Source organism: Oryctolagus cuniculus, chromosome 16 (assembly GCF_051225735.1).
Source record: "Oryctolagus cuniculus isolate XC-2025 breed Fujian yellow rabbit chromosome 16, ASM5122573v1, whole genome shotgun sequence".
In the NCBI taxonomy this organism is placed as follows: Eukaryota; Metazoa; Chordata; class Mammalia; order Lagomorpha; family Leporidae; genus Oryctolagus; species Oryctolagus cuniculus.
This window is the reverse complement of record NC_142882.1, coordinates 664,015-686,583: the sequence shown is the minus strand read 5'-3', so window position 1 is coordinate 686,583 and position 22,569 is coordinate 664,015. Positions and strand designations below refer to the sequence as shown.

Below are 22,569 nucleotides of genomic sequence, written 5' to 3'. Positions count from 1 at the left end.
TCCAGGCAGGGCTGCCAGGGTCCGGCCCGGCCCCCGCCGCCGCGCCCCTGCGCCCCCCTCCGTGAACGGCAGACAACCGAGGAGCCGGCCGCAGCCTCCGCCGACAGCCGAAGAGCTACTGTGCTCCGGGCGCTTTGCAGGGGCGCCGGGAGGGTCCCCCGTGCTGGCAGCGCAGCAAGGGCGCGCGGAGGCCCAGGCGAGGGTCCAGGCCCACGGCTCCCGGCCCGGCCCGCAGCCGCTAGGGGCCGCTCCGGCCGCGGCGCGCGTCGGCTGGCGGGTCCGCCCCCCGCCCCCCGGGCCCGCCCCCGCCCCCAGAAGGCAGTGCAGGGCCGCGGGCCGCGGGCACGGCGGATCCCAGTCCCGGCACCGAGCGGCGCGCAGCATGAGCGCCCCCGCCTCGACCCCCATCTTCGCGCCCGGCGAGAACTGCGGGCCCGCGTGGCAGGCGGCGCCTGCGGCCTACGATGCGGCCGACGCGCACCTGCAGATCCTGGGCAAGCCGGTGATGGAGCGCTGGGAGGCGCCCTACATGCACTCGCTGGCCGCCGCCGCCTCCTCTGCAGGTAGCCCGGGCGGGGAGGGCGGCGCACCCCGCGGAGACCCCGAGGGCCCGCAGGACCCCTCTCAGGGCGCGGACTCCCCCGCCTCCCGGAGGGGGACGGTCCGGATGGGGGCGCGCGCGCGTGCGCGAGGAAGTGGGTTGTCCTCGCAAGAGGAACTCTGCGGGGAGTTCGGCGTCCGGCTCGCGAATGGCCGGGGACAGGGAGGTCGTGAGTCGCGTGGACGTGGGGACTGGGCCGCCCCGGGAGGCCCCGCCTGGCCTAAGAATAGCTCCAGGAAAGCTGAGCGCGGGCGCAGCTGTGTGTGCGGGGGGGGGGGGGGGGGGCGGCTCTGGCCGGCCTGGGGCTGGCGTCAGAGGGCATGGGGCACCCCGAAACAGGTCCCTCCAGTGGTCTCCCCGCTCCTGCCTGGCGGGTGGGCACATCCAGGGCCTGGCACGCTCACTGCGCGTGGCCGCGGGTCCAGCCCTTCCCCTCCCCTGCTGACCCGCTGCCCACTGCACAGCAGGGGGCAGGGTATAGCAAAGTAACCAAAGCCCGAGATAAGGGCCAGGGGCTCACTCGGCACTGGCCAGGCTCAAAGTCCAAGGCTCTGACCTTGTCCCGGGGCCAGGCAGGCCCGAGCGGCCGTGTCCACCGCCCCGTCCTGCCACCCTGTCCCTGGCCGAGGGCCAGCACCCACTCTGTTCCCTCTCAGGACGGCTGGACAGTTGCCTTGTGTTTGCCTCCGCCTGCGCTGTCCCAGGGCGCCCTCCTGGGCCCTGGCCAGCGCCACTCACAGCCAGACACCAGCGCCTGCGGCCCCTCCCCAGCCGGGCGGGGGCTGCGCCATGACGTGGCACCCCCCTCTGCAGGGGGCCGCGTGCTGGAGGTGGGCTTCGGCATGGCCATCGCCGCCTCCAAGGTGCAGGAGGCGCCCATCGAGGAGCACTGGATCATCGAGTGCAACGAGGGCGTCTTCCAGCGGCTGCAGGACTGGGCCCCGCGGCAGCCCCACAAGGTGCCCCCTGCCCCTGTGCCATGTCCCAGAGGGGCTGGGGGTCTTCCAGCGGCTGCCCCACAAGGTGCCCCCGCCCCTGTGCCATGTCCCAGAGGGGCTGGGGGTCGCGGCAGCCCCACAAGGTGCCCCGCCCCTGTGCCATGTCCCAGAGGGGCTGGGCGTCTTCCAGCGGCTGCGGGACTGGGCCCCGCGGCAGCCCCACAAGGTGCCCCGCCCCTGTGCCATGTCCCAGAGGGGCTGGAGGTTGTGGCAGCCCCACCAGGTGCCCCCTGCCCGTCCCGCCCACCGTGCTGCGTGGGGGGCCCAGCGCCGAGGGGCTGGGGGTCTCCCAGCGGGCGGGGGGCTGGGTCCCTGTGCGCTTTCTGACTCTGCCTGTCTCCAAGGTGGTCCCCTTGAAGGGCCTGTGGGAGGAGGTGGCGCCCACCCTGCCGGACGGCCACTTTGACGGTGAGGGGTCTGGGAGTCGCCCGAGGGTGCCTCACGTGGTGAGGCGTGTGTGTGTGGGGGGGGTGTGGCGGGGGGTGGGCTTCCCGGCTCAGCCAAGGCTGCCCTGACGGGGTCCCCGCTCCTGCATGCAGGCATCCTGGGGGGCTGCCCTGACGGGTCCCGCCCCCTCCTCTGTGCAGGCACCCTGGGGGGGCTGCCCTGACAGGTCCCGCCTCCCCCCCCAGGCATCCTGTACGACACGTACCCGCTGTCGGAGGAGACCTGGCACACGCACCAGTTCAACTTCATCAAGGTGGGCCGCCGGGCCGGGGCGGGGGTGCATGCGCTGCAGACGGGCACCCCGCCCCCCTGACCGCCGCCCCACCCCCCCAGAGCCACGCCTTCCGCCTGCTGAAGCCGGGAGGCGTCCTCACCTACTGCAACCTCACCTCCTGGGGCGAGCTGATGAAGTCCCAGTACACGGACATCACCACCATGTTCGAGGTGCCAATGCCGCCCGCGGGGGGGCTGGGGGGGCCTCTGCACCCAGGGGCGCGGGACTGTCCCCTCCCGGCGCCCACCGGCCGCCCTGCTGCCCTTCGGCCATCCCGGCCCAGGGGGCCTGCGGGTGGGCTTCGGCCCCGATACGCCGGCCGGGGGACCGGCACCGCATCCGGGGCTCCAGAGCGCCCTGGGTGACAGGCGCCCCGCCCCCAGGAGACGCAGGTGCCCGCGCTGCTGGACGCCGGCTTCCGGCGGGAGAACATCCGCGTGGAGGTGATGGCGCTGGCGCCGCCGGCCGAGTGCCGCTACTACGCCTTCCCGCAGATGATCACGCCGCTGCTCACCAAGCACTGAGCGCCCGCCCGCCCGGCCTCCCCCGCGCCGCCGCCTCGGGGCTCGAGGGCAAATAAACGCTGCCCCGGCCTGGCCGGCCGGCGACACACCTGCTGCCCCGAGCTCCTTTCCCGCCTCGCCTCACCCAACGTCCGGGGCCCCGCCCACACCTGCCCGGTGCCCCCTGGCCGCCCCCCGCTCGCCGCCCTCGGGCCCTGGGCGAGGGTCCTGGCCCCAGCCCCCACGGCGCGGGTGGGCGCGCACGCACTCCGGGTGGCCCAGCGTCTGCCGTGTGCGCCGTCATCCAGGGCCGCGGCAGTGCCAGCGCGGAGGGACAGCGGAGGGCCAGGCCTGGTCCCCCCGCCCCAGGGCCGCCTCGGCCCCGCCGTGCGGGGTGTGGGTGGGCCCGCGCCAGGTCCTCGCGGTGTGAGGTCCCCCCCCCCCCCGGCCCCACAGAGCACACGGGCGGTGGGCGCGGCAGGGCCTTTATTCGGGGTCTGGGGTCTGGCGGGCGGCTCCGGGCGGGGCGGCGCTACCTGCGGTACCAGATCTTGAGCCGCTTCTCCCGCTTGATCTTCCGCTGCAGCTGCAGGATGCCGTAGAGCAGCGCCTCGGCCGTGGGCGGGCAGCCTGCGGGCAGCGCGCCTTAGCCACGCCCCGGCCACGCCCACCGTGCTCCCCGGCCACGCCCACCCGGGCGCCCCGGCCACGCCCACCCGGCGCCAGGCCAGCCCTCCTCGGGCGCGAGGACGCGGTGGGGGCGCTCACCTGGGACGTAGATGTCCACGGGCACGATGCGGTCGCAGCCCCTCACCACCGAGTAGGAGTAGTGGTAGTAGCCCCCGCCGTTGGCACAGCTGCGGGGAGGGTGCGGGGAGGGGCTCCTGTGTCCGCACCCCCGCGCCTGCCCGACGGCCGGGGGAGGGCCTGCCGAGGGGCCCTGAGCCTCGCGAGCAAATGGGGGCCGATGGATGCCCCCGGGGCGGCCGCAGCCCACCCCAGGCAGGGCGGACGCCCTCCGACTCCCCGAGGGAGCCTGCGCCACCCCCCGCCCGGGCCCTGCGGCCGGCCCCTCCCAGCAGCCACGGCGGGCCCCGCCTGCTCCCGGGAGCGCGCTGGGTCGTCTGGGGAGGGGGCTCTCCCGCAGGCTACCGCGCGGGGGGGGGGGGGGGTGGCGGGGCGGGGGGCGGAGCCCAGGGCAGGTGCAGCCCAAAGGAGAGCCCAGGACAGCGGGCTCCGCAGGACGGGAGGCGGGCTCGTGGCCACAGGCGCTGGGGCGGCCACTCAGGGTCAGGGGTTCCCGCACCTACGCAAGGCGAGGGAGGGCCGGGGGCAGGGCCGCGGGCGGGCGCTCGGCTGGGGGGTGCAGCAGGCTGTCCCGGGACGTGGCCGAGCGGCGCTCACCTGCCCATGGACACGACGTAGCGAGGCTCCGGCATCTGGTCGTAGACCTGCGGGGACAGCGGGGCCCTGAGCGTGCGGGGCGGGGCAGGGGCGGAGCCGGGGCGGGGCCAGGGCGGGGCGAGGGGTGGTGGGCGTGGCCGGGGCGGGGCCTACCTTGCGCAGCGCCGGGGCCATCTTGTTGGTGAGCGTGCCGGCCACGATCATCACGTCGGCCTGGCGCGGGCTGGCGCGGAACACCACGCCGAAGCGGTCCATGTCGTAGCGCGGCGCGGCCATGTGCATCATCTCCACGGCGCAGCAGGCCAGGCCGAAGGTCATGGGCCACAGCGAGCTCTGGGGGGCGGGGCGCGGTCAGGCGCGGGCCACGGGGGCTGCTGACCTCGAGGCCGACAGGACGTCAGGGGAGGGGCAACCCCGAGTCCCGGCCGCCCCGCCCCCGCCAGCACGGGCAGCCCCGCCCCGGGGTCCGAACCCCCTCTGCGGTCACTACGGCCGCTCAGCCCCCAGGGCCCCCCGACCTCGGCACGCGCGGCTTCCGTCTTAGGTCCCTGGCTCCTGGCTCCGCGTGAAAACAAGAGGGAGCCGCAGGGCGCGGGCGCGCACGGGGTGGGGGGGGTGGGGGTGGGGGTGGGGCAGGGCCAGGAGGTGGATCCTGGGCAGCAGCAGCCTCCAGGCCGGGGGCGGGGCTCACCCGGCGCGCCCAGTTGATGAGGTCGTCCAGCTTGGCCACCACATATTCACCGCGGCTCCGGGGAAGCGCAGGGGGCTTGGGGACAACGGCGCCGGCCTTCGACACGGCGGGCTGGGTGCTGGGCGCGGGGACACAGGCGCGGGGAGGCGTCAGCCACGCCTGGCCCACGGCGGCTTCTCCGGGGCAGCACCCGGGAGCACCCCGAGGCCCCCGCAAGCACCGCGGGGCAGGCGGCCGCTCTCGGGGCTGGTGGGGCCAGGGCTGGGCAGGGCAGGGCGGGACAGGGCGGGACGGGGCTGGGCAGGGCAGGGCGGGGCGGGGCAAGGCAGGGCGGGACGGGGCAGAGCGCAGGGCCGGGACGGGGCTGGGACGGGCGGGACGGGGCAGAGCGCAGGGCAGGGCCGGGGGCCGGGGCTGGGCAGGGCCAGCCTCACCTGCTGGGCCCCTCGGCGGCCACGCTCCGCTGCACACCTCGTACCTGCAGAGCCGCAGTCACGCCGGCGCTGCCGAGGAGACAGCCGGGTCAGCAGCCGCCCGCCGCCCCCCGGGTCCGCCTCCGCACGGCAGCCCCTGTCCCTCGGGCCACCGGCCAGAGCCCCCTCCCCCATGGCAGCCCAGAGGGTAAGGGGGGGGCACGTGGCCAGCCAGCAGGCCAGTGTGCGTCCACGTGGGCCAGTCCGGGCCGCCTGCAGACCGGCCCTCCACGCATGGCTGAGGGGACGTCCGGCGGCTCCCCGGGCAGGGGCCTGCAGGCCTTCGCTACCCACGCAGAGGTCAGCGCCCCGTCCAGCCGGGCGGTGACACCGAGCTAGGACAGGCGGTCACGCGGGGAGACGCACTCACCGCAGGCCCAGGGTCCGGACACAGAGCAGGCCGGGGGCTGCACACAGAGGGGGCACGGGGTGAGGTCAGCAGCCGGGCCCACCCCCGCGGCCCCGCCCCTCCGCGGCCCCGCCCCCGGCCCTCTGAGGCCCCACCCCTCCGCGGCCCCGCCCCCTGGGGTTTCCTTCGAGGGCTCCCAGAGTTCGAGCCCACGTCACTCCCGGGCTTAGACCCGGCTCCACACCGGGGCCGCCTTCCTGGGTGACCCCCCGCCCCGCCCCAGGGGCCGCTGCCCTCCCAGGCCCCCCGCCGGGACCCCCTGCCCCTGGCGGCACCCAGCCGGCCCCTTCCCAGCGCCCAGCCCGCTCCAGCCCGCGTGCGCCCGCCGCCCTCCCGGGGCTGGGGCTGGGGGCTTCAGACACGGCCTGGCACCGCCCTGGGCCACCCCCGGGGATGGGCAGCGCGCGCAGCGGCGAGCCACCGCCCACCCCCACGCGGCACGGGCAGCAGCGCTCGGGGCAGGGGCGCCCTGCAGAGGGGTCCCCCCACGCGGGGCGGCGGCTGGGGCGGGCGGGCCAGGGCTGGGGCCGCCCTGGGGCGAGGCAGCCCTCCCCACCCCGGGCCGCTCCGCGAGCTTCAGCGCACCCCGCCTCCGCCAGGGTGACCCCGAGGGCTCCGGGCCCCTCCGCGTCTGGCCTCCTCGCCCCGCAGCGGCCGCCAGCCCCGCCCCGCGCGGCCCCGGGCCCTTCAAGGGCGGCGGTCCGGACCCTGCGGCTCCGCCGGAGCAGAGGCCGCAGCGAAGAGGCGGGAGCGGCCCCGGCCGGCACTCACCCGACAGCGGCGCCATCTTGGCCTTCAGACAACCTCTGCGGTCCGTCCGCTTTGGCGTTCCGGGTAGCCGGGACCGTCGCCCAAAACGGCTCGGGGCGCCGGCGGAAACCCGAACCCAGAGCTGGGACGTTCCCGTGCGCTTTCGGACCACAGGGTCGCGCACGCGCCGCGCGTCACCGCGCCAGTCAGGCGGCCGAAACCGGGAGGGCACGCGCGGGAGGGGGAGGGCACCGGAAGTCTCCTCAAAAGCAAAAAGCGCAGGCGCGTCCCTGGGTGGGCTCGAACCACCAACCTTTCGGTTAACAGCCGAACGCGCTAACCGATTGCGCCACAGAGACGACGCTAGCACCCCGCTGCCGGGAAGAGGCCTACGAGGCATGCGCGTCTTGCTCGCGTGAGGCGCGCTGCGCCTGCGCGCGGGCGAGCAACGAGGGGCGGAGTCGGAGCAAGAGCGGCCTCTGCCGCCCAGCCGAAATAGCTCAGTTGGGAGAGCGTTAGACTGAAGATCTAAAGGTCCCTGGTTCGATCCCGGGTTTCGGCAGGCTTTTTGGTGCCCCAGGATCCTTCTTTAATGATGCGCCCAACTGTGCAGCAACCAAAAAAAAAAAAAAAAAAGAAAAAGAAAAAAGAAAAGAAATGCCACCCCCTCCCCTCCAGACCCCTCTCTTCTGTCCCACACCTGATTTTCAGTAGTTTTAAAATTTGGGTTAGACCCAGCGCCAATTATAAAAACGAACACGGAACACCGAAACCGGCAGCTTGCAAGGTGCCCTTCCCTTGCCAACGAGCTGGGCGGTCTGTTGTGCCCATTTTACCTGTGGGAAGACTGAGCCTGGCGAGCAGGGGTCACAGGTCGGGGCAGGGGCCCCCAGCGCCCTGCCGTCCTCTGCCTCGGGACCCCCGGGGCGGGCCGAGGGGGGCTTTTCTCCTCGATGTCTGCTGTTTCCCGATGGGACTGGGGTCTGCCCTGCGCCTTCCTGAGGGGATGGGGAGCGTGGGGGCTTCCCTCGGGGATGGGGGTGGGCTCACCGCCTCCTTCTGCGCCCTCCTCCCGTGGACGGCCCGGGCTGCCAGCCTGGCCCGGACACCCCCGTCCCGGGCTGGGCTGGCCCCAGGCAGGCCCCTCAGACGCAGCCCCCACGTAGCTTCTCCTGCTTAGAGGTGGGGGGTGGGGGGGCGGCTGGCTCAGAACCAAGGGCCACGGGGCGGGGCAGGTCCAGGAGCAGGTCTGGGGGGGCAGACGGGGGTCGGAGAGCAGCTGAGGCCGGGGTGGGGGAGGGGGACGCAGAGCGCCGTGGGGGGCTCTGCTGCGGCTTGAAGTCTTGTCCATGTGTGATGCCCACGTGTGTCCTGCCCCTGCGTGGCTCTCCCGTCTCGGGGCAGTGCCGGCCGAGCGCTGCGCCCCTCGGGGCTGCCGGCTGCTCCCGCCCCGTCCGGCTCAGTCCAGCCGCGCCCGGGGCCGCTGCCCGGTCAGCACAGGCCCAGGGCGGCAGGGGCCGCAGGGGCGAGGCAGGCGGGTTTTCCGGGACAGGCTCCGCCGTGCGTGGGGGCGGCTGTGGTTGGCACAGCCGCGGGCCGCCCTGCACCTGTCACCGTGGACGTGGTCCCGGCTGACCGGAGGCCTCGGGGGGGGGGGGCAGCGGGACGCCGAGGCCTCGCTGCTCCGGGTTCGCCCGGGTGGTGCCCCCTGCGGGCTGTCTGGGGCAGCGCCCGGGGCCTCAGCGGGGCGCCCACTGCCCAGCGCCCACCGCCCAGCGCCCACCGCCCAGCGAGCCGCCTCCCCGGCAGGCCGCCCGGTTCCCACCAGACCGACACCTGGCCCCACCCGGGCCTCCGCGGGGGACACCCGCCAAGGGCATGGCCGGGGAGGGGGCTGCCCCGACGCCTCCACTTCCCGCTCAGCTCTGGGCGGACTCGAGGGACCGGAAGGGCAGCCCCTGCAGGCAGGGCCGGGGCGGGCGCACGTCGCCTTTGAGTTCAGCTCCCGTCAGGGTCAGCAGATGGACTTCGCCAACGTCGGCTTCCACAGCGGCTGCAGCGCGGCTCGGAATGACTCATGCCCCCCGTGGCTCTGCGCCCCCTCCAGTGCCCCCGTGGCTCTGCGCCCTCTCCAGTGCCCCCGTGGCTGTGCCCCCTCCAGTGCCGCCCATGGCCCTGCGCCCCCTCCAGTGCCCCCCCGTGGCTGCGCCCCCTCCAGTGCCCCCCGTGGCTTTGCGCACGGCCCCCGCCCAGCCCTCTCCCGCCACCCAGACGAGCGCCCACACACAGTGGGCTTTCTCACCACGGGACCCCCACCACGGCCACCCAGGCAGGCAGCAGGCCACGGGGGCACGTGCTGGCCGAGCGTGTCCGTGAGCAGTGGCCGCCCCCCGCCCGCCCCGGCAGAGGCCACGCAGCCGTCTCCAGGCAGGGCCCGGCTGTTGGTTCAACTCCTGTTTAATGTCAGGTGCAACGCAACACGAGATAACGACGACACAGCACGGCCGGCGGCCGCAGGGGACGCACGCGGTCCCCCAGGGGCAGCGCCTGAGGGGAACCCGCGGGGGCCAGCGGCAGACCCCGCGTGCAGCGGCGCGGACCGGGACGTGGGAGCCCCGACGGCCGCCAGGCAGGCAGCTCGCGGCGGCGTCAGCGGCGGCGCCGGCTCCGCTCCTCCAGCAGCTGGTTGTCGAAGATCTCCTTCTCCCTTCAAACAAAGCCGACGCGTCACCGCACGTGTGCCGCGGGCTCTGCGGACACGGACCGCACGGGATCCGCTGAGAGGCCCCGCGCCCGTCGCCCCACACTGGACAGCAACCCAGGGAAGCCAGGCCGCGGAAATGGGGGCTGGGAGCCGGGAGGCCGCGGGACCGGGGCACAGGACTCCACGCGGGCAGCCTCCCTCCGCGGGCAGCCTCCCTCCGCGGGCAGCCTCCCTCCCCGGGCTGCCTCCCTCCCCGGGCAGCCTCCCTCCCCCGGGCTGCCTCCCTCCCCGGGCCTTCTCCAAACTGCCGGGTGCAGAGCCCGGCTCGCCCGGCTGCCTGTCCGTGGGCTTCCTGAGGCCCCGCCCGTCTCCAGGGAGCACGTGGGGCTCGCGCCGCGGCTCCGACTCCGCCCCGAGTCCCCGGGACAGCATGCCTGGGAGGCGCAGGGCCTGGCACGGGGCCCGCGCCCGGTCAGCGCCGGCCAAGGCCCTGTCCAGCGGCCCTAGTTGAGTCTTCAGCCTGTCACGGCTCGCGAGGCCTGGCAGCGCGCCCGGACAGGGATTAGGGGCTGGGGGGCCAGGTCCCAGGGCGGCCGCGCACGCCGCCGACACAGACATCTTGATCACAGCCGGCTGCGCCCGGCCTCTCGGAGGGGAGGAGCCGCCCAGCGGGGACACCGGCCGCGCTGCAGGCACTGGCCCCCCTGGGGAGGCGGCGGCCAGCGCGGCCTCTCGGGCCCCACGAGCGCCACCTACCGGTAGCTGGGCGAGGGCCCCTTGATGTACTTCTCCTCCGCCGTCTTGTAGTCCACGGCGTCCACGGCGGAGATGGCGCAGATGACGGCCTGGGGGGGCACGGGCGCTCAGCCCGGGGCCGGGTCCTCCTGCGGCCCCAGGGCCGGAGCCGCGTCCCCGCCCCCCCCCCAGGCCCGGCCCGGCCCGGCCTCACCTCGGGCAGCAGCACGTCCAGGATGAAGCGCACCCGGTCGCCGTTGGCGCGGGCCAGCGCCTCGCTGCCGGCCTCCTGGCACACGCCCTGCAGGTACTGCACCACGCGCTCCAGCTGGCCCTCGTCCTCCAGGTAGGTCTCCACGCAGGTCACGTGCTGGCTGGCGCTCAGGAAGCTGTGCAGCCAGCGCGACGGCCGCCGGCTCCGCAGGATGGCCCGCAGGTGGCTCTCGGCGCCCTTGGCCTTCACAATGTACTCCACCAGCTTCTGGTTGGCCCGGTCCCGGGCGGCCCGGGAGCGGTCGGGCAGCACCTTCCGGAAGGGCGGCCGCGGCCCCGGGGGGCTCCCGCCCACGGGCGCCTCGGGCTCCCCCTTGCTCAGCGGCGGGAACTTGGTCCCCAAGACGTCCTGTTGGATGGACTTCCGCACGGGGTAACCTGCGACGGGGGCTGGCGGTCAGCGAGGCCAGCGGGGTGCAGGCCGGGGCTCGGGGCGTCACCCCCGCGCCCCCGGGGACACGGAGCCCCTGCCCGCCCCCACGGCCCCCCGGGAATCAGCCCATCAACCTCCCTCCTCTCCAGGCGGGGGCCGGGGGTGGGATTTCTGCTCCTGCGGGAACTCCAGGGCCGGCAAGCGCTCTGGCGTTCGGGCGACAAGCTCAGAACCGGACCCCAGCCACCCCCTCCCGCCAACAGGACACTGCAGGTGGCCGCGGTCAGGGCCCGAGGCGGGCGGCGAGTGGAGGCCTCCACAGCCCCACTGCGTCACAGGGGAGCCCGGGTCAGCCGGAGACCAGCGGGGTCAGGGTCAGGATGGGGTGGGGACGGGGACCCCCGCGCACTCACTTATGTCGGCAGCATAGTACTCCAGGAAGGAGCCGGCGAAGGAGCCACAGCCTGCGGCACGGGGGGGGGGGGGGGGACCACGGGACACATGTCCTGCTCAGGCCGGGAGACAGCCACAGCCCCCACGCTCCCACCGCCGGGAGACGGCCACGCCCCCACCCACCCCACCCCCGCCGCCAGGAGACGGCCACGCCCCCACGCTCCCACCACACACCCCCCCCCGGAGACGGCCACGCCCCCACGCTCCCACCGCCGGGAGACGGCCACGCCCCCACCCACCCCACCCCCGCCGCCAGGAGACGGCCACGCCCCCACGCTCCCACCACACCTCCCCCGGGAGACGGCCACGCCCCCACGCTCCCACCCCCGGGAGACGGCCACGCCCCCACCGCCAGGAGACGGCCACGCCCCCACGCTCCCACCGCCGGGAGATGGCCACGCCCCCACGCCCCCACCCCCACGCTCAAGTGGGCATCTGGGGAGTGGACCCGCAGGAGCCCTCTCTGCACCCCAGACAACACAGTGCTCTAAACGCCTGTGGCCAGGGCTGGGACAGGGGAAGCGCCGGCCCGTCCGCCCGGCCAGGCCGCCACGCCTCCGCCCTTTGTCCGCCCCGGCTTGGCGCAGGCCCAGTCGCCCCTCACCTACCGCGCGGTGCTCACCTACCTAAGCGGACCCGGTAGTCGGTGATGAGGGAGACGCACCAGCCGATGGCCTGGTCGAAGTCCTCCTTGGCCGTGTTCTGGAGGGACAGCAGGCGTCAGCGGAGGCCCGGGACCCGCCTGGGCGAGGCCTGGCCGTCAGGGCCACACAGAACCAGGAGCGGGGCTGACGCACACCCGGGGGCCGCGGCCTCTCCCCGGGCCGGGCGGCATCAGAGCCCCGGTGGGCCCTGGGGCAGCCCCCAAGCCGGGCAGAGCGCGCCCACGAGGGCCACAGGAGCCAGGCGGGCGGGGGGGGGGGAAGGGCCAGGCCAGGGGCACGGGCAGCCCCCCCACCCCGCCACACTCAGCTTGCCTGCCCCCCACGCTCCCCTGGCCCGGACCGAAGGGAACGAGACGCCGGCCGACCTCCGGGGTCCCCTCAGGACAGCGCCCGTCCTGACAACAGGTCCCGCGAGCACACGAGCACACGCCCGAGTCTCGGAGCAGCAGGACCCTGCCGGCCCCGCCCGGCCCCTCCTGGGGACGTCCAGCCCGCGGGAGTGCGCTGTCCACGCCGGCCCGCCCGGCTCCAGGCCCGGCGCCCCGACCCGGGAAGCAGCCAGAGTTAAACCTCAGGGAGAGGGCCCCGGCCGGGACGCCGGCCCCGCGAGCCTGAGGCCTGCCTGCCGCAGGGGCAAAGCCACCGACTACCGCGACGTGGGAACCACGTGCCGCCAGGGCCGCACGCCCCCAGCTGCCCGTCGCGGCAGAGGGCCACCCGGACGGGCTCATCTCCGCCCCGCACCCAGTGCGCAGCAAGCCGACCACAGACTCCCGGGCCCGGGCAGCTGCTGTCCACGGCCCGGCGCGGGGCGCACGGCGCACGCGGGGCAGCTTCCGGGACGCGGCCGCGCTGCACCCGTGTGCCGGCACCCTCCCCGCGAGGCTGGGAGCGGTCAGGCCCATCGCCGACCCCAAGAGGCCGGCCCCGAGCCGGGTCCGCGCCTGCGCCGCGCGGCCACGAGCCCCCCCCCCCCAGGCGAGCGCGGGCCGGGCCGGGCCGGGGGCGGCACCTACCAGCAGGGCCTGCTTCTCCTTGCAGTCGAAGTGCTTCAGCCTGCGCAGCGACACCGTGATGCTGGGGGCAGAGGGAGCGGTGAGCACGGCCCCCGGACTCGGACCCGCCCCGCCCCCAGGGAGCCAGGCCCCGCCCCCACGGGAGCCCGGCCTCGCCCCCACGGGAGCCTGCCCCTCCTGGGCGCAGCGACACCGTGATGCTGGGGGCAGAGGGAGCGGTGAGCACGGCCCCCCCCCCCCGGACTCGGACCCGCCCCGCCCCCAGGGAGCCAGGCCCCGCCCCCACGGGAGCCCGGCCTCGCCCCCACGGGAGCCTGCCCCTCCTGGGCGCAGCGACACCGTGATGCTGGGGGCAGAGGGCGCGGTGAGCCGGGCCCCGGACCCGCCCCCTCCCGGACCCGCCCCCTCCCGGACCCGCCCCCGCCCCCAGGGAGCCCGCCCCCTCCCGCCTCCTGGACCCTCGGCCCCGCCCCCAGGGAGCGCGCCCCTCCCGGCCCCGCCCCAGGGAGCCCGCCCCCCGCCCGCCCCGCCCCCAGGGAGCCCGCCCCCTCCAGGACCCGCCCCGCCCCCTCCAGGACCCGCCCCGCCCGCCCGGCCTCCCAGGGAGGGGCGCGGCGTTACCCCCGGCCTTTGGGGTCCATGTCGCCTTCGATGAACAGCACGCTGGCCTTCTTGTCTCTGCGCCGGACGCTCTTGACCTGTCGGCAAAGCCAGGAAGTCAAGCGCCAGGAGACGCGGAGGCGCGGCGGCACTGCACCTGCGAGCCGGGCACAGCGCGGGGGAGGGCCGGCCTCGGGCACTTTCCCGACCCCACTCCAGGTCAGCGAGGGAGTGGGGCTCCAGGAGGCTCTCGCAGGCCCCCAAGCCAGCGACTCAGCCTCCACGGGGCCCCTGGGGGGGTGCTGGGGGGCGCTCTTACCACCGCCGGCCAGAACGGGTATTTTTGGTATTTCAGCCAGACCAGCATTCCTACTTCAAACGAGCTTGGTTCTAGAATTAAAGAGAGAGAAAAAAAGATGAGTCAAATCCGCACCAGGCGCGCGGGGGGGGGGGGGGGGGGGCTGGAGACACCGTCCCTTCCCGGGAGGGAGATCCGACACTGTGGCCAGCGTCCACCTGCGCAGGACCAGGCCAGCGGGCGCGGCCGAGGGTCCCGGGGCCGGCGCTGGGGCACAGCCGGGGAAGCCCAGTGCCAGTCCCGGCTGCTCCACTCCCCTCCGGCCCCGCCAGCACCCTGGCGAGGAGCGGGCGCCGGCCTGAGTCCCGGCCCCGCCAGCCGCCCTCCTGCCGCCGCCTCGGTCCTCGGCCCTCCTAACCAATCACTGCGTGAATCGTGCGTTTCTAAAGAACCGAGAAACCTTTCAACAGAGAGGCGGGTCCGGCGCCGGCTGGCAGCCAGGACCGCGGCTCCAAGGGGCGAGGAGGGCGTCGGCGGCCCCGCCCCGCCAGCCCCCAGTCAAGTCCCAGGACGCGGCACAAAACCCAAAGCAGGAAACCGCACCCGGCGCAGACCCCAACGTGGACCCCTCACCCCGCCGAGGCTTCGCTCGGGAAACCGGGCTCCCGCGGGGGCCAGCCGCACAGCCGCGAGCAGACCGCGGCGCCAGCACGGGCGCCAGCACCCGCGCGAGGTGTAAGACACCGAACCCCAGGCAGCACGGCCCCGCCCCGGCCCGGCGAGTCGGCAGGCAGAGCCCCCCCCCCCCCCCCCCCCCCCCCGCCACAGCCGCCAGGTCAGACACACAGACGCGGCTCGGGCTCGGACGCGGCGCCCGCCGCCTGGCGTCCCTCGGGGCCGTGGGCTGAGCGTCGGGTCGGACACACACGGGGCAGCCGCTCTCAGGGAGCCGGGGACCTGCACCGACGGAAATGCTCCCCAGGGGCCGGCGCTGGGGCGCAGCGGGCGAAGCCCTGCCTGCAGGGCCGCATCCCATGTGGGCGCCGGTTCGAGTCCCGGCGGCTCCACTTCCTGTCCAGCCCCCTGCCGTGGCCTGGGAGAGCAGTGGACGAGGCCCAGGTCCTGGGGCCCTGCACCTGCGGACGCAGCTCCTGCAGGCGGGGCCGGGGCAGCACTCAGGGACCCCGGGCCTGGCGGAGCGGGGGTGACGGTGCCCCCCCACAGGCGGGGGCCTGAGCCTGAAGGGAAAGGAGGGGCTGCGGCACAGGCGCATGCGTGTCCACCGCGGACACAGCACTCGCGCAGCTCAGCCCCAGGGAAGGACGCGTGCAGGCGGGGCCACCCGGCTGTGGCCGCCCTGCGGGACATCACCCTGGCTGTGACAACCTTTGGGACATCACCCTGGCTGTGGCCGCCCTGCGGGACGTCTCCCCGGCTCTGGCCACCCTGCGGGACATCACCCCGGCTGTGGCCGCCCTGCGGGCCGTCCCCGGGCGGGGGCTGGGCGGAGCCCGCGTCCCCTCTCTGCACGTCTGCATCTCCTCAGTCCAGTCCTCCCCAAGGTGACGCCGTTAGAAACACAGCCGGGTCGGCGCGGCGGCCCAGCGGGCAGAGCTGCCGCCCGCAGCACCGGCATCCCACACGGGCGCCGGTTCCAGCCCCGGCTGCTCCTCTCCGGTCCAGCTCGGGCTGTGGCCTGGGAGGGCAGTGGAGGACGGCCGAGTCCCTGGGCCCTGCACCCGCGGGGGACCTGGTGTTGAGGCCGTCTTGGGAAGTGAGCTGGCGGGTGGAAGGTCTCTCCCCGTCCCCAGGAAACTCTTTCAAATAAATACATCTTTTTTTTTTCCTTGTATTTTTAAAGGTCTTCCTTCCGTTGGCTCACTCCCCAAGTGGCCGCGACAGCCGGCGTTGTGCCGATCCGAAGGCAGGAGCCAGGTGCTTCTCCTGGTCTCCCATGGGGTGCAGGGCCCAAGCACCTGGGCCATCCTCCGCTGCACTCCCTGGCCACAGCAGAGAGCTGGCCTGGAAGAGGGGCAACCGGGACAGAATCCGGCGCCCCAACCGGGACTAGAACCCGGTGTGCCGGCGCCGCAGGCAGAGGATTAGCCTAGTGAGCCGTGCCGGCCGATAAATACATCTTTAAGAAAAAACAAAACACGACACAAAGGCCCAGCCCGGGGCGTGGAGGCGGGAGAGGCGGGACCCCGCACGCGAGGACGCGGACCTCCCAGTCGCTGCCGCTCCCTGGGCTGCAGCCCCGGGCGCCCCCGGCCCGCAGGCGCCACCCCTCCACGCCAGGGCCCACAGCGCCAGAGCCCATCTGTCACGCGGCCCCGAAGCCCACTGCGGGGACTGAGACAGGACGGGGGCTTCCCCAGGCGGCCCTTGTGCGGCGGCGCGGCCAGCCCTGCCGCCCCCGCCCCGCCCCCGCCCCGCGTCGCGGGCCCGCTCTCACCGTGGAACAGGAGAATCCTGGGCGGCTCCTCGTCCTCCTCGTCGTCCTCCAGGACGGAGCTCACGGAGTTCAGCTCCACCGACTCCTCCGAAGACGGACAACCTGCAACCGGGCGGCGTCAGACGTCCACCCGCGTGGCCTCCAGGCGCCTCCCGGACAACCGGGGCCGGGCGCGCTGCCTGCTGCCACGGCCCGCCAGGCACGCTGGGGCTCCGCGGCTCGCACGGAGGGGCAGCGGACCGCGGCGACCGGGGCCGGGGGCTCCTTTGTGCAGCCAGGGCTGCTCCTCCCCAGTCCCCTGCCCCCGCTGTGCGGAGCTCAGAGCAGACGCAGAGGCGGCACGGCCTGGAGCCCTCGCGGGCGGAATTCGGGCACCGAGCTAGGTCTCAGAAGTGCACCCTGGGGTCGCCACCTGGAGCTCCGGCTACACACGAGCGCCGGCGGAGCCAGGCCTTCCACACCGCCCAGACCCCTGCCCAAGGTCAAGGGCCCCACGGCTGCCTCCCCAGTTAACCCGGGGCGGGCGCGGCTGCGGCCACGGCCCCCTCCCCGGCCCTGCGCCCTCCGCTTCCAAACACAAACACACACTCCGCGAGCCCGCAGGGTGAGAGAAGCCGGGCTCAGAGCTCGTTAAGACCTGGTTAGGGACACAGCAGCGCCGCCCCCGCCCCGGGCGCTCCTGCCGGGCTCCCGAGACCCCCATCTTACCTTCCTCGGGCCCCTCGCCGCCGCCGAGACGAGGCCCTCTCGCCGCACACGCAGGCGCGCCGGGGCCGGGCAGGCCGTCCCCCAGAGCCCCCTGCTCTCCGGGCCTCGGCGGCCGGTGCCGGGCGCCTGGCCTCTGGCTGCCGTGCAGGCGCGGCCTCTTTGCGGGGCGACCACCGGTCCCCGGGCAGGCCGAGCGCTCGGGGGCCGGGAGCACCGTGAGGCTGCCGGACGGCAAGCCCGGGTCGTGTCCGTCGGCCTTGGCGCATGGGTCGTCCTCCCTGACCCTGGAGGGCGAGGCGGGGGCTGCCCGGCTGCCGGCCGCGGCCTCCGAGGGTGACCGCGCCTTCTGGCCGGAGCCTGGCCTCTGCGCCGCGCTTCTCCCCCTCTTGGCCAGAGCCCGGCTTCCGTGCGCTCTCAGTCCGCGGCCACCCCGGGAAGCAGCGCTGGACGCCGGGCCGGGCGGGGCTCCTGGGGTCCCCCTCCTCCCGAGCCCCGTCTCGAGGTCCACCCGGCACCCGGCGTCCTGTCCGCGCGGGCTTTGCTGCGCGTGCTCCCTGCTCTCGGGGCCCGGAGCGCCCGGCGCGTCTTCCTGCAGCCGCGGGGAGGGGTCGGCCTCGTGGGGCTGCCCGGCCCGTGCCCACGGCGCGCGGCTGTCCTCCCCGGCAGGGGCTCCTCGGCTGGAGCCGCTTCTCTGGCTCAGGACGTCCAGCGCGACGCGCAGCGAGCGCCGGTAGGTCAGCTCCTCCAGGGGGGCGGCGGGGGCCTCCTGCTGCGAGGCTGCGAGGACAGAGCACACGCGGCCGGTCAGGCGCGCAGGCCGTCCCGTCTGGCCGGGGCGCTGGCCCGGCTCACCCCCGCGGCCTCGCCGCCCCCCAGCTCCGCTTTCCTAAAACGCAGATCGACTGACCTCACGCTGAATGGCTAGAGACGGAGTCCTCCAGCCACACAACACCCGGCAGACGCATTCCCACGTCCCACAAATCCTCCCGCATGGAGAGCGGGGCCTGCGCCGGGGCGGCTCCCGGCTTCCCGCACGGGCACCCTGGGCCTCCGGCTCAGCCCCACCTCCCCACGGCCGCCGCTTCATTTACTGATCCCGACACACGGCCCCGGCGCGTCGGGAACGAGCGATGGAGGCAGTGTCCTGGAGCGGGCCCAGCGCCTCCCCCCGCGGCGGCGTCTCCTGAGCAGGAAAGACGCCACCGACCGCCGGCCCCCAGGACAGCCCGCGGCGGAGCGGGGGAGGGCACGGCCCTGGCCGATCACCGGCACAGCTGCCAGTGCTCCTGTGCGTGCAAACGCACGGCCGCCCCAGCTCAGACCCCTTCCCGGCCGTGCGCACGCGTGCCCGGCCCCGGCTCAGCTATGGGCTCACTGTGTGTGCACACGCGTGACTGGCTCAGCTATGTTCCTGGTCGCGTGTGCACACGCATGACTGCTCCTGGCTGTGCACCCGCGTGAGCAGCCCTGGCGTGGTGTGTTTCGCTCGTGTGTGCACGGGTGGCCGGCCCCAGCCTGGCTGGTTTCACGTGAGGTCTCTCAGTCACATGAGGAAGCGGCCGCTGAACTGGACACCCAGCACGGGCAGCACAGAGCCCACGGCTGCCCCGCTGCCCTCTCCCACGGCAGCGCCCCCTCCCCGCCCCCGGCCTCCGCTCTGAAATGCCAAACACACGAAGGACGGTTCTAACCGGGCCGGAGCGGGGCCAGGCGGGGGCCACAGGGCCACTTCGTGGTCTTACGGGGGGATGGGCAGAGACAGGAGACGGCCCCGCCCCGCCCCGCCCCCTCCCGCCTGCAGGACCCCGCGGGCCCCTCCCCACCACCAGCCTCCCGGGAGGGGCGCTCACCCAGGAAGGAGGCGATGTCCTCGATCCGTGACCTCCGCAGGGCCTCCACCTCCGCGCTCCGCACCCGGACTCTGCGGGGAGGGAGACGCGTTACCGCCGCGGCGCACGCGGTTTCTCTTTAGGTGACAAAAAATTCATTTGTTCTCCTCCTCGACCCTGCACGGGAACCGAGTCACAGCCGACCACGCCGACCACAGCTGACCATGCCCGACCACGCCGACCACGGCCGACCACAGCTGACCACAGCCGACCACGCCGGCCACAGCTGACCACAGCCGACCACGCCGACCGGGCAGCGGGGCCTGGGGGGTGTGGTGGTGTTTTCCTCTGAGAAGCCTGGCTGTCTCCACGGAGAAGAACCCGCTTGCTCTCAGACCGGAAGCTCCGACTCCCTCCGCAGCCGCAGGCAGAGCGGGAGCCGGGACGGGAGCCGGGCTCCACGCGCTCGCGCCCTCAGCCTGGGGCTTCGCTGTCGGCCGTGCCGGTGCCCGGTGCCGGTGCCACCGCCTCGCCTCTTAGCCCGCGCCGGCCATCGGGGGCACAAGGGCGCAGCCAGGCTGGCCCCACGCCCGCCACACCCATCACGGCCGCCACGCCCACCACACCTGTGCCCATGATGCCCACGCCCACGCCCCCCACACCCGCCACGCCCGCCACACTCAACTTTTCCTCCAGGGAGAGGATCTGCAGGTCCAGGAAGGAGTCCTTCTTCCTCTTGTTTCTCGCCGGCGTCTCGGTTTTGGCCAAAACCTGCGTTCACACGGACGGGGTCAGCGACGCCCGAGGCCGGGCCCAGCCCCCCGGAGACGCCGCGGGGACCGCGCCAGGCTGTAGCCCACGGTGTGGCCTCGGTACAGCCGGCGCTGCGGCTGTTTTAGTGGGGGGGGGACGCCTCCGGAACTGGTGCGCCCCACCAGAGCCCCGATAACTGGGAGAGGGGAGCGGCCGGCAGCCCCGAGCCGCGCAGCCTGGGTGGGCGTCCGGTCACCTTCGCCGGCCACAGTCGCTCCTGCCAGCGGCACAGGACGTACGTGGCATCCGTCATGGCGGGGCGCCCGCAGCAGCGGCGAAGGCTCCGGCACAGAGCGTCGCAGGTCCACACCGCCGGGCCCTGCAACACAGCGCGCCGGCCGGGGTCACCACACCCCGCCGGCCGCCGGGCAGCCAAGGGCAGCGGTGAGCGCGCCAGGGCCGCCAGGCCTGGACCCCCCGCCGGCCCGCTGCCCACTGCGGCCCCACAGCCAGAGGCCCCGGCCACGGCCCGGGGAGGCGCCGGCTGCCAGCCACAGGCTCCGGCCTCGGCCCGGCACGGCAGGCATCCTGACAATCCAGGCCTCCCCCCCCCGTCTGGGCGCTCACCCCTGCCCACAGCACACAGACCCGGGAGGACACGGCTCCCGGCTGCCCCGTCCCTCACAGGGCGGCGACAGCTGCACCGCCACAGGCGCAGGCCTGCTGCAGGCCTGGGGGGCTCGGGCAGGAGACGGGGCTGGGGGCTGGGGGCTCGGGCAGGAGACGGGGCTGGGGGCTCGGGGCTCAGGCACAGAAGGGGGGCTCGGGCAGGAGACGGGGCTGGGGGCTCGGGGCTCAGGCACAGAAGGGGGGCTCGGGCAGGAGACGGGGCTGGGGGCTCGGGGCTCAGGCACAGAAGGGGGGCTCGGGCAGGAGACGGGGCTGGGGGCTGGGGGCTCGGGCACAGAAGGGGGGCTCGGGCAGGAGACAGGGCTAGGGGCTGGGGGCTCAGGCACGGGGGGCTCCAGGCAGGAGACGGGGCTGGGGGCTCGGGGCTCAGGCACGGGGGGGGGTCCAGGCAGGAGACGGGGCTGGGGGCTCAGGGCTCAGGCACGGGGGGGGGGTCCAGGCAGGAGACGGGGCTGGGGGCTCAGGCAAGGGGGGAGGGGGGGTCCAGGCAGGAGATGGGGCTGGGGGCTCAGGACTTGGGCACGGAAGGGGGGGCTCCAGGAAGGAGACGGGGCTGGGCCCGAGACAGGGCTGGGGGCTCAGGCACGGAAGGGGGGGCTCAGGCAGGAGATGGGGCTGGGGGCTGAGGCACAGAACGGGGGGCTCCAGGCAGGAGACGGGGCTGCGGGCTGAGGCACAGAATGGGGGGGCTCGGGCAGGAGACGGGGCTGGGGGCTCAGGCACAGAAGCGGGGCTCGGGCAGACAGGAGTGGGGTTCAGGCGGCAGAGGGGCTCGGGCAGCAGCAAGGGAGGGTCCTGGCCCACGGGGGGGGGCAGCGAGCAGAGGGGATCTGGGCGCAGCACTGGGACTGCACATTCAGGAAGCAGCGTGGGGGGGGGATTTCACGGCCCTGGTGGGGGCAGGGTCACCGCGGCAGGAAAGGGTGCGCGCCAAGGGCGACCCCCCGCCCGTCACGGCCAGGCCAAGGCCCCCGCCCGCAGCTCCCACGGACTCCGCCGCCGGGCTCCCCGGGCGCCTCGGCCTCCCACGCGCGGAGCCCGAGCCCAGGCGGGCAGGCCGCAGCGGCCCCAACGGCGGAGGGTGGAGAGGGCCCGCCCGCCAACCGCCGCCCGCGCCCCCGCGCTCACCGCCGCCGCCGCCGCCGCCGCCGCCGCCGCCGCCGCTCCCCGCGGGCCCGGGGGCGTGGCCTGCCTCGCGGCGCCGCCAAGCCCCGCCCCGGCCGCGCTGCCCAATGGGGCGCACGCTCGCGCCGCGCGCCGACGCCGGTCCCGCCCCCGCCGTCCCGCGAGCCCCCGCGCACGCGCACTGCTGTGCAGGGCGTCTGGGCCGCGGGGTCGGGGCCGCTCAGGGCCGCCCGGGGCCGGAGCCGCCTCCCGCGCCGAGGGCCTTTTGTCCGCCTGTCCGACCCCGGACGCCAGCCCCCCCCCCACGACTCTTGATGGGAAGAACCTTCCAGAACTTCCAAGTTCCTCCGAACGCCCCAAAGCGTCGGGCCGGGGGCTATGAGCTTTGCAAGCGGCCTGCTTAGGGGTCCCAGTCCCCAGAGATGCGCTGGGGGCCTGGGGGGGGGGTCCCGGAGTCGCCCCCGAGGTGGCCACGGCGCCGCCTCCTGTGGGCCGGAGTGGGACGCTTGGTGGCCTGGTCAGCTCGCCGTGCCCCCTGGGGATGCGGCGGGGGGGGGGTGTCCAGGGACGGCCAGGCTCCCCCGAGGGGACACCGGCGACCCCCCTGGCCGGGCGCCCCACCCCGGCCGCCCACCAGGCCCGGGCCGGGCAGCGGGGACTCGAACCCGGGCCCCGGGGCCGTGCGGGACCTTCATTGTCCGCCAGACGCGCGCTCTGAGCCCTTCCGCACGAGAACGCACGCAGGCCCGGCGCGCGCGAGCCCGTGCAGGTTTTAATTTTTGATTTAGCGCATGGTTCAGTAGCGTCGCTGAATGCGTTTTCCACCCGTCGTCAAATTAACAAAGACGAGCGGAATGGGGCCGGGGTGGGCACCTTTCCCGGCCATCAGATGTCGCAATTGGCGCCTCCCGGGGATTTGTCCTGGGGGCGTCATCAGTGACAGCACCTAAAACACGCTGATGGCGCGCCGTTAAATCTCTGCTGGAGAGGTGGGGGCTCTGCAGGCGGGGTCACGACCCCGGATGCCCACGAGAGGCCGCGTGGAAGCCAGGAGCTCGGCCTAGGCCCCCACGGCGGGGTCGGGGCGGGGGGAGCCAGCGACCGGAGCAGTGGCCGCCGCGAGCAGGAAGCCGGAGTCCGGACACGCAGACGTGGAGGAGAGATGGGGGTGTCCCGAGTGGCATCTGCGGCGCCCGCCACGCACCTGTCCGTCCGTCCGGGCGTCTCAGCCACCGGACATGCGTCCGATCTTCCGGCAGAAGCGGCCTGGCGGGCGCTGGGCCCCACGCACTGTGGCCTGTCCGCGCGCGCTCCAGCTGGGCGTCCGGGCTTCTTCCGTGAC

General features: G+C 74.9%; 4 protein-coding genes and 2 non-coding genes across 9 annotated transcripts; 3 read left to right on the top strand and 3 right to left on the bottom strand.

Moving 5' to 3' along the window:
* The first annotated feature begins 349 nt into the window (after positions 1–349).
* GAMT (guanidinoacetate N-methyltransferase) lies at positions 350–2,929 on the top strand. 4 transcript variants are annotated; one of them, XM_051828912.3, is made up of 6 exons: positions 350–563; positions 1,415–1,560; positions 1,944–2,007; positions 2,232–2,299; positions 2,380–2,490; positions 2,704–2,929. In XM_051828912.3, the coding sequence occupies exons 1-6, from the start codon at positions 383–385 to the stop codon at positions 2,842–2,844; spliced, it is 711 nt and encodes a 236-aa protein (XP_051684872.1). In that variant the 5' UTR covers positions 350–382; the 3' UTR covers positions 2,845–2,929. The 4 variants fall into 4 exon arrangements, with proteins under 4 accessions (XP_051684872.1, XP_069914575.2, XP_069914573.1 ...); XM_070058474.2 differs by having other exon boundaries at positions 350–767; XM_070058472.2 differs by lacking the exon at positions 350–563 and adding an exon at positions 610–860.
* A 363-nt stretch (positions 2,930–3,292) lies between these two features.
* Positions 3,293–6,601, bottom strand: NDUFS7 (NADH:ubiquinone oxidoreductase core subunit S7). The gene is made up of 8 exons (XM_051828913.3): positions 6,572–6,601; positions 5,762–5,798; positions 5,353–5,421; positions 4,919–5,036; positions 4,381–4,560; positions 4,228–4,274; positions 3,592–3,680; positions 3,293–3,453 (listed from the first exon to the last, which is right to left on the bottom strand). Exons 1-8 carry the CDS (start codon positions 6,585–6,587, stop codon positions 3,356–3,358), a joined length of 654 nt encoding a protein of 217 aa, XP_051684873.3. The 5' UTR covers positions 6,588–6,601; the 3' UTR covers positions 3,293–3,355.
* A 234-nt stretch (positions 6,602–6,835) lies between these two features.
* TRNAN-GUU (transfer RNA asparagine (anticodon GUU)) lies at positions 6,836–6,909 on the bottom strand. Its single transcript has one exon. It is a non-coding gene; the product is annotated as a tRNA-Asn (tRNA).
* A 130-nt stretch (positions 6,910–7,039) lies between these two features.
* On the top strand, positions 7,040–7,112 carry TRNAF-GAA (transfer RNA phenylalanine (anticodon GAA)). The gene has a single exon. It is a non-coding gene; the product is annotated as a tRNA-Phe (tRNA).
* Positions 7,113–8,984: 1,872 nt separating this feature from the next.
* PWWP3A (PWWP domain containing 3A, DNA repair factor) lies at positions 8,985–21,321 on the bottom strand. The gene is made up of 14 exons (XM_070058471.2): positions 21,231–21,321; positions 19,669–19,791; positions 19,345–19,430; positions 18,681–18,751; positions 16,831–17,607; positions 16,123–16,224; positions 13,689–13,759; positions 13,391–13,467; positions 12,770–12,830; positions 11,715–11,790; positions 11,049–11,099; positions 10,204–10,640; positions 10,011–10,099; positions 8,985–9,257 (listed from the first exon to the last, which is right to left on the bottom strand). The coding sequence occupies exons 2-14, from the start codon at positions 19,723–19,725 to the stop codon at positions 9,200–9,202; spliced, it is 2,013 nt and encodes a 670-aa protein (XP_069914572.2). The 5' UTR covers positions 19,726–19,791; positions 21,231–21,321; the 3' UTR covers positions 8,985–9,199.
* On the top strand, positions 13,786–16,098 carry LOC149121381 (uncharacterized). The gene is made up of 2 exons (XM_089316268.1): positions 13,786–13,805; positions 14,496–16,098. The coding sequence occupies exons 1-2, from the start codon at positions 13,786–13,788 to the stop codon at positions 15,493–15,495; spliced, it is 1,020 nt and encodes a 339-aa protein (XP_089172394.1). The 3' UTR covers positions 15,496–16,098.
* Positions 21,322–22,569: the final 1,248 nt, after the last annotated feature.